The sequence below is a fragment of the Chroicocephalus ridibundus genome, chromosome 9 (assembly GCF_963924245.1).
Source record: "Chroicocephalus ridibundus chromosome 9, bChrRid1.1, whole genome shotgun sequence".
Lineage (NCBI taxonomy): Eukaryota > Metazoa > Chordata > Aves > Charadriiformes > Laridae > Chroicocephalus > Chroicocephalus ridibundus.
This window is the reverse complement of record NC_086292.1, coordinates 24,163,583-24,181,257: the sequence shown is the minus strand read 5'-3', so window position 1 is coordinate 24,181,257 and position 17,675 is coordinate 24,163,583. Positions and strand designations below refer to the sequence as shown.

The 17,675-nt window shown below is 48.8% G+C and overlaps 1 protein-coding gene across 7 annotated transcripts in view; it reads right to left on the bottom strand.

Moving 5' to 3' along the window:
* Positions 1 to 17,675, bottom strand: part of DOCK11 (dedicator of cytokinesis 11) — an 88,047-nt gene that overhangs the window by 17,054 nt on the left and 53,318 nt on the right. For 3 of the 7 annotated variants that reach the window (XM_063347435.1, XM_063347438.1, XM_063347436.1), the window contains 13 exons: positions 16,660 to 16,776; positions 16,399 to 16,422; positions 15,856 to 15,931; positions 15,445 to 15,548; positions 13,308 to 13,419; positions 13,118 to 13,184; positions 11,522 to 11,569; positions 11,244 to 11,321; positions 10,862 to 11,004; positions 10,096 to 10,211; positions 7,599 to 7,736; positions 2,417 to 2,599; positions 1,629 to 1,742 (listed from right to left, as the gene is read on the bottom strand). In XM_063347435.1, coding sequence (XP_063203505.1) covers positions 1,629 to 1,742; positions 2,417 to 2,599; positions 7,599 to 7,736; positions 10,096 to 10,211; positions 10,862 to 11,004; positions 11,244 to 11,321; positions 11,522 to 11,569; positions 13,118 to 13,184; positions 13,308 to 13,419; positions 15,445 to 15,548; positions 15,856 to 15,931; positions 16,399 to 16,422; positions 16,660 to 16,776 — 1,320 coding nt within the window. The remainder of the gene's footprint in view (positions 1 to 1,628; positions 1,743 to 2,416; positions 2,600 to 7,598; positions 7,737 to 10,095; positions 10,212 to 10,861; positions 11,005 to 11,243; positions 11,322 to 11,521; positions 11,570 to 13,117; positions 13,185 to 13,307; positions 13,420 to 15,444; positions 15,549 to 15,855; positions 15,932 to 16,398; positions 16,423 to 16,659; positions 16,777 to 17,675) is intronic. The other 4 variants (XM_063347437.1, XM_063347439.1, XM_063347440.1 and 1 more) reach the window with 3 other exon arrangements.

Genomic DNA, 17,675 nt, shown 5'->3' with positions numbered 1-17,675 from the left:
AATAAAAGCTGTGCCACGCTTTGCCGAAGAAAAAACGTTGCTACCCTTTCAGCCAACACTCCGCTTACTGCCAATCTGAAACCGCCGAGGACACAGGAGACAAGACTAACTGCAGCTTTTACTTATTGAACCCACACTGCACACAGAGTACAGGATTTCACATGCCATGAGAGGCATTTCGATCTGGGCGTGCACAGGGCCAACCTCTCCTGGCCATGTGCAGGGTGCCAGGTTGGCGCTACAGCCAGGCAGGTCCTTCGACCTGCTGAGGAGCTGGTGTGAGAGCGAGAGAGAAGCGCTCCGTGCATGCAAATGTCCCATGATGGGACCATAAACCATGCCCGAAGTATTTTTCATGTCATTCAACATCCGGCTTATTGGTCTTTGATGTGGTCACTCTTTAATTCCAAAAGAACCAAAGGCATCTGTAGAGCTTCTCACCACAGGAATGTCGTAAGTAGAGAAAGAAACACAGGCTCCAGGCTGATCCCCTGCTCAGAGCAGGGCCATCATCGAGTTAGAGCAAGGCTTGTCCAGCCAAATTTTATAATCTCCAGGGACAGAAATCCCACCTCCTTTCTGGGGCCTGGCCCAGGCCTGCACCATGTTCTTGGGAAATAATTTTTTCATTAAGATGAGTTGGAATTTCCCTTGCAGCAATCTGTGCCCATTGCCTCTTGTCCTGCTGCTCCGCACCTCTGAGAGTAGCCTGACCTCCTCATCTCTAGGATCTCCCTTTCGGTAGTGGACAACCGCGCTTAGGTCCCCCTCAGCCTTCCCTCCTGTGTGATGAACCTGGCCCACGTTCCGTCTCCTCGGGCTCCTGCTCCCCAGCCATCTCCGTGGCTGTGCAGGGCAGACTCTCCAGTGTATTGAAATCTCTTTTGTACTCTTGCACATAAACCGTATCTAATGATGTAAAATACGATCAGAAAAGTATGGCTCAGTGAAACCCTTATAAACACCTGTGTATGGAGAAGAACTGAGGTTTTTGCCAGGTATATCCCAACTACAACTTTGTTATAGCACAATTCAACAACTAACCAAGGCTCACATTCCACCTTTAGGTCACAGGATGATCACAGCCCTGTAAAAACGCTTCCCATTGTCCTCTATCCTACCCTGGCAGCTACTCTGTGTGCAATGGAGTAAGCTGCAGTGAAGATATATTGTTCAGTGGGCTGGGTAGAAATACAACCATCAGTCTCCATGAAAGAGTGCTTTCTTAATATTACTGACACTCAATTAATTACTATCAATTCCTGCTAATTATGACCTGCAGGCAACAGAAGTACCAGACCCTCTCTTGTCATTCCTCTCAAGGCTGGAAGTTCACAGAAAGCTCTGGGGACACCCTTGCAGGCAGCACACTTTGCAAAGCGTAACCTGAACTGCTGAGCTCCCTCCTCTCGGCATGAGGCCTCACGGATGGAGCGTGACCTGCTGCGCAGCTGGGCCTGGGGCTGGTGGCACAACACTTGTTTACTGAGCAAACACAGCCCAGTACAAGTTTATAAGTCATAGCTCCAATCATTACCTTTACCCTTAAACATGGTTTCCTTGAGCACATCCCCAGTCTTGCATTAATGTCTGATAGCACACGATGTGATTTAAAGTCTCCGACTTACCTTCATAGGTCTGTCACTGTTTGCAAAGTTGTTAATGATGAGCAAGGAGTCCTGAAACCTCGTCCCACCGCTGAGTGCCACATCTGCTATTAATTGGCTCACCGCAATTATTATCTGTTGGGACAGGGTAGGGGCTTTATTTAATGAGCCCTGATAGAGGTGTTTTAGTGTCACAGTTACATAAAATGCCCATAGGAAAACATCAGGCCTTTCCCACAGCATAAGCCACGGTGGTGGTTGTGGCTTTGCTGTCACATCTCCCGAGGACCAATACTCTACAGAGGATCAAACTGCTCTGCTGAACAGCAGGTTCACAGAATTAACAATATGACAATCGTAATACAAATCCCTGTTTGCACATCAGTTACCTTCTTTCGTGCTTCATTATAACACAGACGGTATTCCTCTATGCCCTTAGGTATCTAAATTTGCTTAAAAAAACCCAGTGCTGCAAAAGCAGCTCCAGAAAAATCCCTCCTCCTGCCTCAAAGGCAGCTCTTCTTGCCATTCCTTCCGCCCCAGCCCAGCCAGCCTCCAGGGCAGAGATGTGTCGTGTGTGGTTCCAAAAACCCAACAGCTTGGAGTACTCGATAGCAGTGTATTTCACCCAAGGGGCCCCGGGCCAATCACTGCAAACAGGAATTAGGCAAAGCCTGGAAATCAAGAGGATTTTTGTCCATATAACGACGACAAGATCCTCTGCAGATACGAGGTGACATAGTTATACTGAAATATCTGGTCATTAAGTCTGAGATGATCTGCTCTCTCCCTTTTCCCCAGTCACTGACCTGAAGATGCGTTCTCAGAAACGTTCTCCTTTTGGTGAACTCAAAGTTATTTCTCATCAGGAGATACAGAAGAGCAGAGGCTTCGTTCCTTGTGGAGGACAGCTTGGAAGTGCAGCACTTCAGGATCTCATAGCAGAGGGCAGCGCACATGTTCACCCTTCCCTTGAAAAATGCTGAGGGAAACTTCACCAGAGGCATGCAAATATGAGAAAATATACCGTTAAATTAAACCCACATAGCTCAGATGGGCAGGGACATGGGACAACACAGTGGGCTCCAGCCTGGACAGCCTCAATAAAATTTCTGCCAGAGTTCTGAGCCTGAAAGTATTTGTGGGAATGAATTCGAGGCCTATTTTAAACCATGTTTCCTAGAGCAATGTGAACTTTGCAGTCATACTTCTTAGGGATGTGCTCGTGTACGTCCATCTATCCCCTCCCCCAACACCCCTTCCCCCAACAGCTTTTGGGTTCATTGGCAAATTCTCACCAAATTGGACGGATAGAAGTTTTATTTTCTTACAAAAGCATAAACACCACCAGTGGGGCAGAGAGGAGAGGTCCCACAGACATTCCCACCAAAGGCTGCCACCTGGGACATCAGAAAATCCTCTGGAGCCCGTCCAGAAGTCCAGGCCCGCTGGGAAGCGTGACCTGAGATGCTCTCACAGCTCCTTCTACATGTTCCCCCCAAAAAAACCTCAAATCATGACTGTCATCATTCAGGAATGCAAACAAGAGACTTGTCTGTCCCAGCAACCCTAAAACACACAGTGACCTGCCCTGGCCCCTCGGTCGGACCCAGCCCCAGGTAGGAGGAGGATCAAACCAAACCGCAGCGTGAGCTACCTCAGCTAGCAACCGGGGCCCAGAGATTTGCAGCAGGGCAAAGGAAAGCAGAAGGGGAAGTCTGCCCTTACTGCCCGTAGCATGTCTGTCACCTTACCAAACACTGACAGCTGAGTACCTCTGCAGGGGCAAGCTCAGCCACGCCTGACAAGCAGACGGCTGAGGGGAGAGGGTTATCACCAAAAGGGTTATCAAACATTGGAGCAGGCTGCCCAGGGAAGCGGGGGAATCACCATCTCTGGTGTATTTAAAAGAAGGGCAGATGTGATGCTGAGGGACATAGCTTAGTGGTGGTTTTGGCAGCGTTAGGTGGACGGTTGGACTCAATGGTCTTAAAGGTCCCTTCCAACCTAGACAATGCTATGATTCTGTGACTGCCAGTGTGCAGCCGTCTGGCTGCGGTCACCAGTGGTGGCTGGCAGGCAGGGGGCACCGCACATGGCTTCCTTCCACCCCGGCCACAGCGGGCTGGGCGCAGGGAAGCAGAAAAAGGAAGGGTTTTGTGCTGGCACTCAGCCGCCTCCGCAACCACCACAGAGACCTGGCTGGAGAGGGGTGACGCCAGCACCTCCCCGAGGGAGCAGAGGCTAGTCGAGCATCGCACTCTGCTCCCCTCTGCGGCAGATGGGGACCAGCCCCAGGGAATTTCCTGGCACAAAGAGGTGACAGGGGCAACTGTGCTTTTTGTCTGTTCAGAGGAAAGATGTGCTCACTCAATGTGTAAATTCAAGACCCAATGATTCTCATGGGGCATGGTCCATGAGCCGCTTCGAGCTGCCCCATTACCTTCTCCCCGTGGGAGATGACAGTAAACACAGTCAGACTGTTCACTCACACCCTCCAAGTCAGAGCCTGCAGCTGTTACCGTGGCCCTCTACTCCTTGTGTTAAGTATATATGATTCAGAAAAGTAGGTACCGCTGTGGCCACCACCATGGCATGCTGGTGAAAGGGTGTCAAAACAGGAATCTAGGAGCTGTGGCTAGCAAGACCACTGTTGTGATTACACCAAGCCACAGAGATCACAAGGCAGCACGAAGACACTGATGAAATACTTGGTGTCCACTGCCTCCGGCCAAAATTATTTTCCAAAAAAAAATGGGAAAAAGAAAAGAAGCAAATAAGCATCATAGTAACACAGGGCCAAGAGGATCATGTGCGCACTTGAGAAAGGAGCCATTAAATAAGTGCTGCCTGTTGTAATGCAATCCTTCTCCCACAGCCAGGTGGGGTCAGGCTCATAACTGGCATTAGCCCAGAGCTGGCCACAGTGGTGTGCGATGGGGCATGCGCAGGCAGCGCACAGGCACCCAAGAAGATACGGCTGGCACTTGCTCTCAGCAGGAACCACCGCTTGCCTGCAGAGGCTTTTCAGACCTTTCCAACCCAATGCTAGGGAAAAAAAACTTTGTCTGGGAATCTGCTGCAGAAGCAGCCCAAGATCCCTCCCCTGTGTGCTCCCCTCCACACTGCACCAGCTCTGGAGGAGAACCTGTGCTCTGTTCACAGGGAACCTGCGTCCCCAGGCAGCCACCTTCTGGAGACCAAGTCCAGGAAGATGCAACCGCTCGGAGCGCCAGGCCCGGGGCAGCAGGCCCAAGGGTGCATGCCTGCTGGAGATCTTCACCACTGCACGGGAGGCTGTAATGATGCTGCATCCCGACAGCACGTGGGGAGGGAAAGCACAGCTTGACATGGTCAGGGGACACTGCTAACAGGGAAAAGCTTCCCAAATCAGCTGTTGCAGGGAAGGAGCAAGGCTCTTCTGGCCTGGTCTTTCTGATGCCTCTAATGTGCCCTGCTAGTGTCAACGCACCGAGGGAGCAGGCAGCTACCTGGGGTTTCCATCACCCCCACATCCACAAGCCTGAGCTGCTCTTTAATGCAGGGCAAGTCATCTCAGCCCCCTCCTCTGTGCATGTTTTCCTCCATAACCTTTAATTTCAAGACCATTCCCAAGCATGTGTACATGTATTTATCTGTAAGTGATACTCTGAAAAGAAGGATTTAGTTGTTAAGAAAACCTAGAGTATAACATAAAAGCAATCTAGTTTTTGTTGCTTCTTCCCAGACAGTAAATCAGAGAGTTTTCTTCCCAAATTCCCAGCACACATGCTTGCAAGCAGCATTCATTCTAAAACCAAAACCAAACATGCAACGAATTACAGAACTCGTTTGTTCTTTGCTTTCTTGCGACATTTCTTTTTTCTTTTTTTTTTTTTTAATCTTTTGCCTACCAAGTAACCAGACTTAATGCAGAAAGAAAGCTATATATGACAGATTTTGGGATGCAGAATAAATCTTGGGAGTTCTTTCCCTTCCAGCAACCATTTTCTGTGACCCTAGATAACAGGAGGATTCTTTTCATTGTAATTATTAGCTACAGAAGGCCATAAAAATGACAAATTGTCCATTCTAGCTGTGTCAAAAGTGTAACTCGCTTTTGGTTTACTTGAAGTTAACACTAATTTATAGTTAACAGTGATATGCAACCCAAAACCAAAGCAGTGCAGCTTTCGTATTTCAAAATAAACTTGCAGGAAAACATGCCATCCTTGCACGTCTCGTGAAACGCAGTGACCTTCACTATTTTATTGTCACTTTGGGCCTCAGAAAAGCCCTTCAGAGGACTTAAAAGGAAGTTTGGGACTCATGTGGTTGTGGAGTTGGCAAAGAAAACACTTCCTTATAGATACCATCTGCTGGGCTCATATCTTGCTTTTACAGAAGCAACACTGTGTCCTGTCATAGGGGAAATGTGAGAAATTAACTGAAACCAGTATTTCGTATCTTTGAAGACCCATGATGCCAAATCCAGTGTGGATTCAGGCTGGCATAAATCCAAGAAAACGACCCCACTGCCCCTCCTTCCAGCAGCCAAAACAGCAGCCTGTGTTGCTGTAATCAGCATTTCAGAAAGGCCTGACAGGCTCCGGGTTTTGAAGGCTGATGGTGAGATCCAGTTGAGCGGTGCACAGGTTTGGCTTCAGCATTTGAACACCCACAGAAAATTTGCCAGGGAGGCAAGGATGGTCTCTTATCTGCTGTAGGCACAAAACAAATATTTCTGGCTAAACAAACTTTTGACTAGTCAGGGGAAGAGACGTGCAGAGAGGCGGTGTCTGGTGGGGTGTGTGCAGACCTGCAGCAGGATGGATCTCAAGGCTAAGCAGATCCCACTCAAGCAGAAAACTCAAAAGGAAGGTAGAGCAATAAACTTGTGCTGGACCCTGTAGAAAAACGGAGCGATTCCTGCCAGTTCCCAATCTAGCAGGCTTTCAGAAGCCCCATGGAAAAACATCTCGTGGGAGACCATGCTGTCTGGAGCCAAACAGGTAGCGAGCAAGACTTCTGCATTTTCTGCTTCTCACATCTGCTTAGGACGACCCAAAATTCAGCCCTAGACACGCTCATACTAGCTCTTAGCTTTGCTGTGGGGTTATAGTAAAACGTACATATCACAGACTTTTCCCACCTTTGAAAAACAGTTTAGCGGCCTCTTTCTTTAATCCAACTGTGCTTGGCAACCGCTGCAGGGCCTTCTTTGGAAGTGGCCCTTTGCTGCCTACCGTCGGCATACTGTGCTCTGCCTGGCTGCGATCTCATGCCACGGGGATTTACCTCATTAATGAAGTGTTGCGTTCAAGTGATTTGAGAGGTTTTAATTCATTTTGAATTTATGATCGTCGTGGTTGGGTTCTGTTTTACCTCAAACCGGGACATTGATAACTGTGCAGCTTGGAAGGAATGGACGTAAATCTGGTCTCCCAGATGTACTTATGAGAAGTGGCAGGTTTTGACAAGCATGAAGGGAAATGTCAGCAATAGCATCAGTCACTGCTCTCCTGTGGTTAGCTGCGGCTTTGACACTGCTTGAGCTCAGGGGATTAAACAGCCTCGCTCCGTACCAGGGCTCAGAAAAGCATAAAGAGAGGTTCGGCAAATACTACCCTCTTTCAAAGGCAGTGGGAGAGGAGCAGCTTGTCAGTACAAGTATTATTCAAGCAATAGCATCGTCAGCGATACTGACGGTTTGGGGCAAAGATTCAAGACACACCAGCTTTTGATTGAACAGATACTAATCTTTAACAGCAGTTTTGTGACCACGGCAAGCGAAGGAATTCCTAGCGATTGCTGCTTTTGTTTCCCGGTATCCAACAAATAATAAATAACTGTCGAAATAGATAACTTAATCTGGGCTGTTTTTTAAATCAGTTCAGAAATTGTTTTCTAAAACCCATCTCCAAACAGCACAAAATAGCAGTTCAACAGGAGTTGAAGTGCACTGATCTCTTCTGTCACACCTACATAAATCTGGAGTCATGTATTACATACCTTGCTAATGAAACCTCTCAGAGAGGCGAACACATGCTTAAGAGCTGCTTCCGACTGCCCGTTTTTGAGAAAAGCAAGATGAATATCAAAAACCTTCTTCATGAGTGGATTGTGGCCATCGTTGCTTAAAAGCTGGGTCTGGAAAGCAACAAATGATTTTATTTTGCAGAGATGCTGTGCCTGAAGCTGGAAATGACATAGGTGATTCTGCATAATTAATCACATCAGTTCTAAACCAGATAAGGTTTAAGATAAAAATAGGTTTAAGATACAAATATAATCAATAAATGTGACAACCAGTACAAACTTACAGTAGTTGGTCAGAAGCTATTTTTACAGCAGAGAATAAACCAAAAATATTTTACCACTTTTGCATCACTAATTCCAAAACCTAATTCAATAATCTGTACAACTTTAACTGGTTGCTTAGAGTTATTTTAAATAAAACAGGTTGTTACCAACATAACTATTGCACTGTTTTTTCCATTTCTTATTTGTCTCGAGTGTTTTATTTGCAGCCCAAAAGAGAGAGAGAGAGAGAGGGGGGGGGAAAAAAAGGCTATCACATCTTTTCACAGATTGCTGTACTAAGTCACTACACTTCCCTTGTCTTCTGCAAAGTTGTGACAGTTTGCACCTCCTGGGAACCTATCTCCCTTTTCCCCCATCCCTGCAGAGAGGTGATAAAATGCAATTACTTGGAGAGGATTAATATAGTTTGGTGTCAAGAGTTATCTTGCCTATGCCTGTGTCATCCTTGCAGCTGCTGCACAGGACATGGTGGCCACCCAGCAAGGACATGGATGTCCCATATCCATGTTGGAGCGAGTCCAGAGGAGGCCACGAAGATGCTGTGAGGGCTGGAGCCCCTCTGCTGTGAGGACAGGCTGAGAGAGCTGGGGGGGTTCAGCCTGGAGAAGAGAAGGCTCCAGGGAGACCTTCCAGCCCCTTCCAGTCCCTAAAGGGGCTCCAGGAGAGACGGGGAGGGACTCTGGAGCAGGGAGGGGAGCCATGGGACCGAGCGGGGACAGTTTTAAACTGAAAGAGGGGAGATTTAGATGAGATATTAGGAAGAAATTCTCTGCTGTGAGGGCGATGAGCCCCTGGCCCATGTTGCCCAGAGAGGTGGTGGAAGCCCCATCCCTGGAGGTGTTCAAGGCTAGGCTGGATGAAGCTCTGAGCAACCTGATCTAGTTGAAGATGTCCCTGTTCACTGCAGGGGGTTGGACTAGATGGCCTTTAGAGGTCCCTTCCAACCCAACACATTCTGTGATTCTATGATTCTAGATCAATAGGAGATCAATAGTCCCTATCTCATTGCCAGTCCAAGCAATCCTTGGGCTAGATAAGATTTGTCTTCTGACATCCTATACACATCTTGTAGTGGGGTAAGTTTAGGTTCCATACTTTCTAACTGAACTTATTTAACACTGTCAGTGGGAGCACCATCAGCGCTTTTACTGCAGAATAGAGCACACTTCTGTGCGGTAACGCTGTGTGACCATAAAAGCAAAGCAGAAGCCCATTAAAGCGGAAGGGAATCCAGTCTATCCTGTGGTTTGAAAATCACATTGTCTTGTGGTTCAGCCATATTCAAAAAGAGGCAACTGAGAAAGTCAAGCAAGTTTTAACTCTTGCATCTAAATCCTTCTGCTGTTGCCAAACTATCAAGGAGTAATTTATTGTATGCACCAGGCTGGCTTTTTCGCTCCTTAACAAAAAAGGGCAAAGGATATGAAGCAGAGAACACGATGAACTTTCTCTTCATGTTGTTCAGTACATCTAAAAAGGAAATCTTCATTATGCTTACTCTGAAATCCAGCGTTGCACTTGTGACATTATGCAAGACACATTGCTATGAGCAGGATTCCTCCAACCACACTTCGAGGAAGAGCTTTTCTGAACAGTATTTCAGTATTTTGCTGCCAGCCTGGGGTTCTCTTCACCACAGAGGCTTTGATTCTTGTACATGGCGATGACTACTGGGAATGTGAATCGGTATATGGAGGAGAAAACTTCTACCAGTGTTACTGATCCTATCTGAACTGGTAACCACAGCTGGAATGCCTCAGCCCCAGAGACATTTATGTTACACTGATTCAAGGAATTCCAGGCCTCGCTTCTAGGCAATTTATGGTAGAAAACAGTGACTGTTCTAAAAATGCTAGACCTTCATTTCCCTTTCCTCTAGTCCCTCCTTTCTACATGATGTACATTTCCTCTTATTCTACTTTTGTAACGCCTACAGTCATGGTATAACATCCACATCATTTTTTCTGGTCTTGCAGTTTTGAAGAAATTGCAAGATTGCATAACTGCACGATTGCTCTGAGACCTTGTGAAACACTCAGCGTTTTGGAAAATAAACAAGCTGCAAACAATTTGCTTTTGTAGAGCCTTCCACACTCTGCCACTCTAGGAGAATGGATCACCAAAATCAAAACCCATACAGAAACACAGCACACTTTTCTACAATACTTTTGATTTCGATGCTGACCTTGAAACTCTGAGTGAAAAACGAGATGGTGTCCAGGATGGTGAGGCACACTTCGGTGGCAATATTTCCCTCCAGTAAGGCCTGGTGCACAATATCTGCTTCTGAGGTGCCTGCATCTGCGGACAGAAAGGAAATCGGGAGGAAACAGTGTTCAACACTCCAGATCGCAATGCCGATATAGATAAGGTTTCCCCTTACACTTCACTGGCTTTGGAAGATGAGGTTAAGAACAGCAAGATGCTGAGTCTGCCAGCCCTATTTGGATAAGCTGCCTCAGCCTGATGCCGATGGAGAAAACCAATGTCAGTATTCCCGCTTAATGTCACTGTCTTTAAAGCCAGACAGAGAATGAGGTGTCCAAGGTGCATCCACAGAGGGGAAACGGCAAGATGCTTCAATGGGGCAAAATTCACCCATGTGGAGAGGCTCAGAGCAGCTCCCAGCCCCCATCTCTGCATAGGGCTGAACCGTCCCCCCAGGGCAGCCCTCCTGCCTGCCCTGCTCACCGCACACTCTCCACCAAAGAGCCGAGCCAAGACAGGCCAGGGGAAAAAGCCACCCAAGTCCTAAGCCCAGGGGTGATTTTTAAGGGGCTGGCTTAAATGTCACCCCCACCAATCTAGGAATATTGTAGGGAGGAGCGGTGACCACTGTAATTCTGCAGAGTTTGAATACCCTGAAGCAACAAGCAGCAAGTGGACAACGGCTACATGCAGTTTTCAACAGGCTAATACTCCGTGGTTCCATCTTGCTTGGCTGTACATACTGTGGTTGAGCGTGAAGGAGGTCTCCAAGCTGCCCAGATGCTGGAGCCGCACCTGCATCCCTCCGGTTCTGCTGCGGAGCGCTGGCATCGTCTGGGATTTCCTATCAGCTCCCGTGTGCTTGGACAACCAGGCGTCATGTACCCTGCAAGGGGAAGGGGAGAGCATGGGTTTGGATAAGCAGTAGCGGCCACACCACTACAGGATTACACGAGGCACCAGGACGGAGACCTGGCCTCCCTCCAACACATGAATCCGGCTTATCCCTGGCAATCCCAGTGGAACTGGCCAGGCAACCCTGGTCTCGCCTGCACCAGGTGGCCCTAGAGCTAATGGAAGAGCAGTGCTGCTGCTCAGGGAGCACAGATGCCACTCATGTCTCACCTGCAGCCGTCTGTGGGGGACACTGCCGACCTGGGCGGGCAGCCGGGAGCACCTGGGCCTGGGGGTCTCATGCAGGAGCTGGAGGGGAGGGAAGGGGCAAGGGGCTAAGATGAGGGGATTCTGCTCGCGGCGTGGCGCTGAGCAGAGTCCTGGCCCCGCAGGCTCCTGGCTGGCCTGGGCTGTCCTGGCGCGGCTGCGCACGGTCCCTTCCTGCCACGGCTGCGGCTGGGAGCATGGGGATGGCCCCCACCATGGCCCCCAACGGAAGAATACAGTACCTGGCAATGTTTCTCTTCCCCACGTATCTGAAGTGAAATAAACACACCCTAGAAAGAAAATAAAATACATCTCTGTTACAGATCCTGCAGATCAGGAACAATCCAGAATATCATTCTAGCTTAGGAAGTGTGGGTTAGATGAGTGGGCAGAGGGGGATGGAGAACTTGCTGACCGGCAGAGCTCAGAGGGTTGCGGTCAGCAGCACGGAGTCCAGTTGGAGGCCTGTAACTAGCTGTCATCCCCAGGGGTCAGTACTGGGGCCGGTCTTATTCAACACACTCATCAACCACCTGGGTGAGGGGACTCTTCAAGTTTGCTGATGACACAAAACTGACACCAGAAGGCGTGGTACCATACAGCCAGACCTAGACAGGCTGGAGAGCTGGGCGGAGAGGAGCCTCGTGGAGTTCAACAAGGGCAAGTGCAGGGTCATGCACCTGGGGAGGAATAACCCCCTGCACCAGGACAGGTTGGGGGTGACCTGCTGGAGAGCAGCTCTGTGGAAAGAGACCTGGGAGTCCTGGGGGACAACAGGATGCCCATGGGGCAGCAATGTGCCCTTGTGGCCAAGGTGGCCAATGGCACCCTGGGGGGCATCAAGAAGAGTGTGGCCGCAGGTGGAGGGAGGTCATCCTCCCCCTCTGCTCTGCCCTGGGGAGGCCACATCTGGAGTGCTGTGTCCAGTGCTGGGCTCCCTGGTTCCAGAAGGACAGGGAACTGCTGGAGAGAGTCCAGGGGAGGCTACAAAGATGATGAGGGGACTGGAGCATCTCTATCATGAGGAAAGGCTGAGAGCCCTGGGGCTGTTTAGCCTGGAGAAGACTGAGAGGGGATCTCATCAATGCTCATCATTATCTAAAGGGCAGGTGTCAAGACTCTTTTCAGTGGTGCCCAGTGACAGGACAAGGGGCAACGGACACAAGCTGGAACACGGGTAATTTCATCTCAACATGAGGAAAAACTTGTTTCCTTTGAGGGTAGCAGAGTACTGGAACAGGCTGCCCAGAAAGGCTGCGGAGTCTCCTTCTCTGGAGATATTCCAAACCCATTCCTGTCCAACCTGCTCTGGGTGAAACTGCTTTGGTGGGAGGGGTTGGACTAAATCATCTCCAGAGGTCCCTTCCAACCCCTACTGTTCTGTGATGCTTCCCTGTCCTTGTCTGCAGACACACTCCTGGGATTTGCATTTACAAGTTACTTGATTTCACACCCTCGGATTCCAAACCCTATGGCACATCCCTGTCACCTCACCCATCTGTTCCACCGAACCCACTGCAAAGCAGAGGCTGTGCTGGTTACGGTGGGATGCTGTGCCAGTTACAGTGGGATGCTGTGCTGTGAGCCCTGCTCACTACGGGTCGGGGACACCCTCCTCACAGCCTGGACTGAGCACAGGACTCCACCACTTCACCGGGCTCCCTCAATACACACATGTTCCTTATCAGAGGGAGGAAGAACATTTCATGACACCCTGACCAGAGGCTGCTAGTGCTACCCAGGACCGCGGGCACCCAGCCAGACACACCACACTCCTCCTTGACTGGTGCTGCCTGCACAAAGGTGCAGTGTTTGAATTGCAGCCTCATGATACTCACTCCAGAAGCACTAGGACGTTGATCAGCTCTTGGGGAGAGAATTTGTTCCAGTAAGCTAAAAGAGTATCTGAAAGAAAGGAAAGAACAGTGCACCGAGATTTAAAAAAAAAAAGAGGCCCTAACAGGCCAAAATCACCAGTGATGGTCTCTTGTCTTTCTGGCTGCCTTGCAGTAAGCAAGACCCACCAACCTTCAGAGATCATCTTCACAATGTAGAGGTAGCACATCAGAAGCGTCCGGATCTCAAACTGGTCCAGGCGGCTGCAGTGCGACACGCTGCTCCTTGTGGAGCTTCTGCGGACCTAAGGGGACATGGATGTGACATGGAGGCCAGCGGCTGCGGGTGCCCGGGCTGCACCCAAGCAGAGCACAGGGCGAGACACCAGCAAAGCCGGCACATACCAGATATGCCAGCATTTCTTCCGTCCCCCTCCATCTGCACCCCCACAGCACCATTTGTGACACGTTTTGAAGACATCTCGCCCCTCAGGGTTGCTGCCCACACAGTGATGGGCAATTTAGAAATCCCGGACACATAGCCAAATGCTTCTCTGGCCAGACAAAAGTCGTCTGGGGGAGAATGATGGCTTATCCAGCAAAATGCAGGGCAGCCCTGCTTTCACTTCCCCTGCTCTCTGCGGCGTCTAAGCTCCCTGGCATTCTTGAAGTCAGTTCTTGTCAAACAAAACAGTTCATCAGCTGCCACGGTTTAAAGCAAGAATCCAACTTTCTGTTAAAGATGTACACTTCAAAACAAAATGTCAGTTATTAAAAAAACCAGGAAATTTCAGCTTAAGAGAACTTTTTTTTCCCTTGATTTTTGGAAGCGTCTCTTGTTTTTCTTCCTACTTAGTGACTTAGGCAAAAGTAAGTGAAATCCTCCTGGTGAGTCAACCTGTGTGGGAAAGGCTTAGGCATTGTGTGGTCGGAAACATGACTTTTAAAGCTTTACCAGTTTTTGGGTTTTGCTTTCTCTGTGCTCGCCCTAGCTGTATCCTCCGACAAATGGACACGATTAAGCCCTAAGCAGGATGCTTCTCCTAAAGCTGTGCCTCACATGTTTGGAGAGCGATCCGCAGATCTTATTTGTTGTTTATTCTGGGACAGGCTGGGGATGTGAGTCATAATAAAACAGAATTAAACATGCAGTTCAGAGTTGCAGATACAGTGCTACAGCCAGAACTTTGCTGTTGAACATGCCAAACTATCAAGCCAGCACACAACTCACTCCAGAGGAACAGGCGATAAGTGACGTGTCTACCTTTGTGGAGCAGTGTTAAAGCTGTGCTCCGCTATGTGGCATTGCTTTTAAATGGTTTTGTGGACATTGCACTCCCTAACAGAAAAGCTGTTTCTCAACGGCTCTGAAAAACGTACCGTCAGGGGCTCAGAATAGGATGCCTAGCTGTGGGGAAGAGCTAAGCTGTGAGCAATAACGCTTTCTAAAGCACACCCCGCCAGCAGGGCTGAAGCATATGCTTAGAGCTGTGCGGAACGGGAACAGTTCAATACCCAAGTGTTTGACTGTACTTGGGTCTTGCAGCTTCGTGATTCACGTGCGAGAGCTTGAAAGGCCCCACCTCTCCTCAGCGTGTCAGGACACAGCCAGCAGGAGCCCAGGTAATCTGCGACGTGCTTGTTGTAAGGGCCAAAGTTTTTAAAGATGCATCAATGATTCATGTCAACCAATCCAAGACATCTGGAAAGCGCCCCGGGGAAAACCAGCGGCTGGTTCGCACAAATACCTGATTCCCATGCGCGCAATATGCCAACACAGAGAGCACACCCTGTCTGAAGAGTGGGGTCAGAGCTCTTTGTGGTGTGACCGCCGTCACCTTTGGCAAGTTTGGGGCTGTGGTTATTAGCCTGTGACAGTTTTCCTACAAATACCTCCTCTTATCTTATGTCAGGGGTCACTGGCCATCTCACATCACGGTGCTTTGCCTCCCAGCTGTGTGTGGAAACCAGTTCCCAGCACCGTGCACTGGCCGGGCTGAGACCCGTCCGTGCACAGGGAGCACGTCTGAGTATGGATAAATGCACCACGGGAGCAGAGATTTTTCCCCATGGATTTTGCCTTTCAGCTTTGGTAAGTAATTTGTCAACAGTTATATTTTTGTCTCAGAGATGTTTGAAGAGGCAAAGCATACCAGACCAGTGAGCCTGACCTCCTCTGTTAAACATGAATCTTACTTGTTTCCAAACAGAGATATTTATAAGCCAGCTTTTAAGAGTGCTACCACAGGGAACTCCTTTTCCCTCCCCCTTTAACACAGCCCACAGACTACTGCAGTGAGCACTGTCCTTTCTAACCCCAGATACATTACATTTTCGCTCTGATCCAGTGAACTGGTTGCCCCCTCTGAGTTCAGGGATCCTTTCGAGTCCTCCCGCTTTATTGCGTGACCATTTGGAAGTGCTGCTCCACAGGCTGAAAAAACCCAAACCCCGCAGTTAAGCCCTTTGCACTGGCACTCCCCAGCACATCACGGCTAGGGAGTAGAGGATGCGATTCCAACAGTACAGACAGGGCTTGCCAAAGCCCCATGTCAGAAGCTGATTAATCTGGAAAGGCCAGTTGGGGTGACACCATGTCCAGGCAAAAGCATATAAACTCTGAGCGGCCCTTTGGCAGGCAGCTATTTCAGGTTTTGGGTAGCAGGTTTTGGCTTTTTGGGACTGCTAACAGTTACATTCAAAATCAATGGGAAAGTTCAAGTTTAGAAAAATCAATTTACCTGGATCTTTGTCTGCAATGAGGCTGGATCTATTTGAGGGGGATGCAAAACTGCACATGAATTCATCCCTGGATGCCTGTAAAGCAATATGCGGTTTTTGTGACCAATGGAAGATAACACTTATTCTCTTATAGAAGAGAATAATGAAATAAAAAAAGGCAAATTAGAGCAGCTTTTAAAATGCAGATGAGAAGAAAAAGATCTATTTCCTTATTCCTATAACAAGGAGAGAAACGACTTGGGGAGGAGTGCAAAGAATAGCAGAACATATTAAAGTAAGTCATAGCAGGTTTTTTCCCTTTTGTTTTTCAACATCCGGGTTGAAACTTTGAATTGTTTTTTTCAAAATTTTTTTTTTATTGCTGTTGTTTTGCCGCAAACAAGGACGCAAGCCTAGTCTGCAAGGCTAAGCCCTCCTGGGAACCACACACAACCCTCAGGCAGGTGGGCAACTCCCCAGAACGGCTGTTGGGGTCTGAGGCTGAGTCCTGTTGCACCTCATTGCGCTTTGAGGGGTCGGGGGGGGACGACAGACAGACTTACCTCACCACATGGCACTACGCAGACCTGTAAAGAAACATATTAAACAATAGCAAGCAAAAGGGTGGAGTCATTGTACCCAGCGCTGCAGACTGAACCAAGTCATAGGAAAGGCCAAATTAAAAGAAACAAGCACATTACGGAGGAGAAAAACACACTTATTTCTAAAGCTGAGCCTGGTTGCTGGCAGCGGGAGTTGCGCAGGGTTATGCAGGGAGAGGAGGACGGAGGAGGAGGGCGAGGAGGCATCGCTGGTTTACTCACGGGGCTGGAGGCGGCTGTGCAGGAGTAGAGTGCCTCACGGCTGGCCACTCGCTGGAGGTTCTCCAGGAGCAGCCCAAACAGCGGCAGGTAGAGCTGGGCTATTTTTGCCTGCTGGTTCTGGAAAAAAAGCCAGGGAGAAAAATGTAGGTAAGAGCCCAGGCTTTTCAATGGAGTGAAAAATGGAAAGTCTTGAGCCAAAACACATGCACATACATATTTACACACTGTTTGTGGTGTCCGAGGACAGGGGTTGGTTTGGCTTCTTGTCTCTGCTTCCACAACTGCCAGGCAGGTATTACCCCTCAGGCAGCGAGCTTGGGACACTCGGGGTTTTGGGGGCTGAATAACGTTCCTAGTCATACAGAACATGTGACGAACGAAACCCCGCATTTCCTAACTCTTTAACTGGCACTTCATTCACACGGTTTGACTTTCAAGTGCAACACCCAGCAGTAATGAAACAAAAACATTTGGTCCTCGCCTGGTGCTGGCAATCGCTTCCAGTCAGAAATTCTCCATAGCAAATGCTCCTACTTAAAACAGTTTCTAAGAACAGATTGATTTGGACTAGGTGATATAGATCGAAAATGGTCTGGTTTCTAAATGCAGGGCTCTCATGTTCATTTTTTTTGTTAAAAAATTATTATTATGGACTTGACAGAAAGGTTAAAAAAAAAAGAAATTTAAGGCTTGCAAATTGAATGGTAAATTTTGACCGATATAAGAATACAATTTTTTCTTCTGGTGCAGTATGACAAAAGACAAAGAAATGCCCACGGGGTGAGAAAACCCTCTCTCAGCCCTTGATGGAGGCAGGGTTTCCTTGGTCGAAGTGAGACTGCAGCAAGAGGGGTTGGACTAGATGATCTCCAGAGGTCCCTTCCAACCCTATGATTCTATGATTCTAAGAGACCTTGCCAGGCTCGGCCTGTCCTGCCTGTGACGTGATTTTTTGCTTTGGTGTCCTGGGACACCAGCTGAGCATCCTGCCCTGGCTCCAGGCCAGTTGCTGGCCA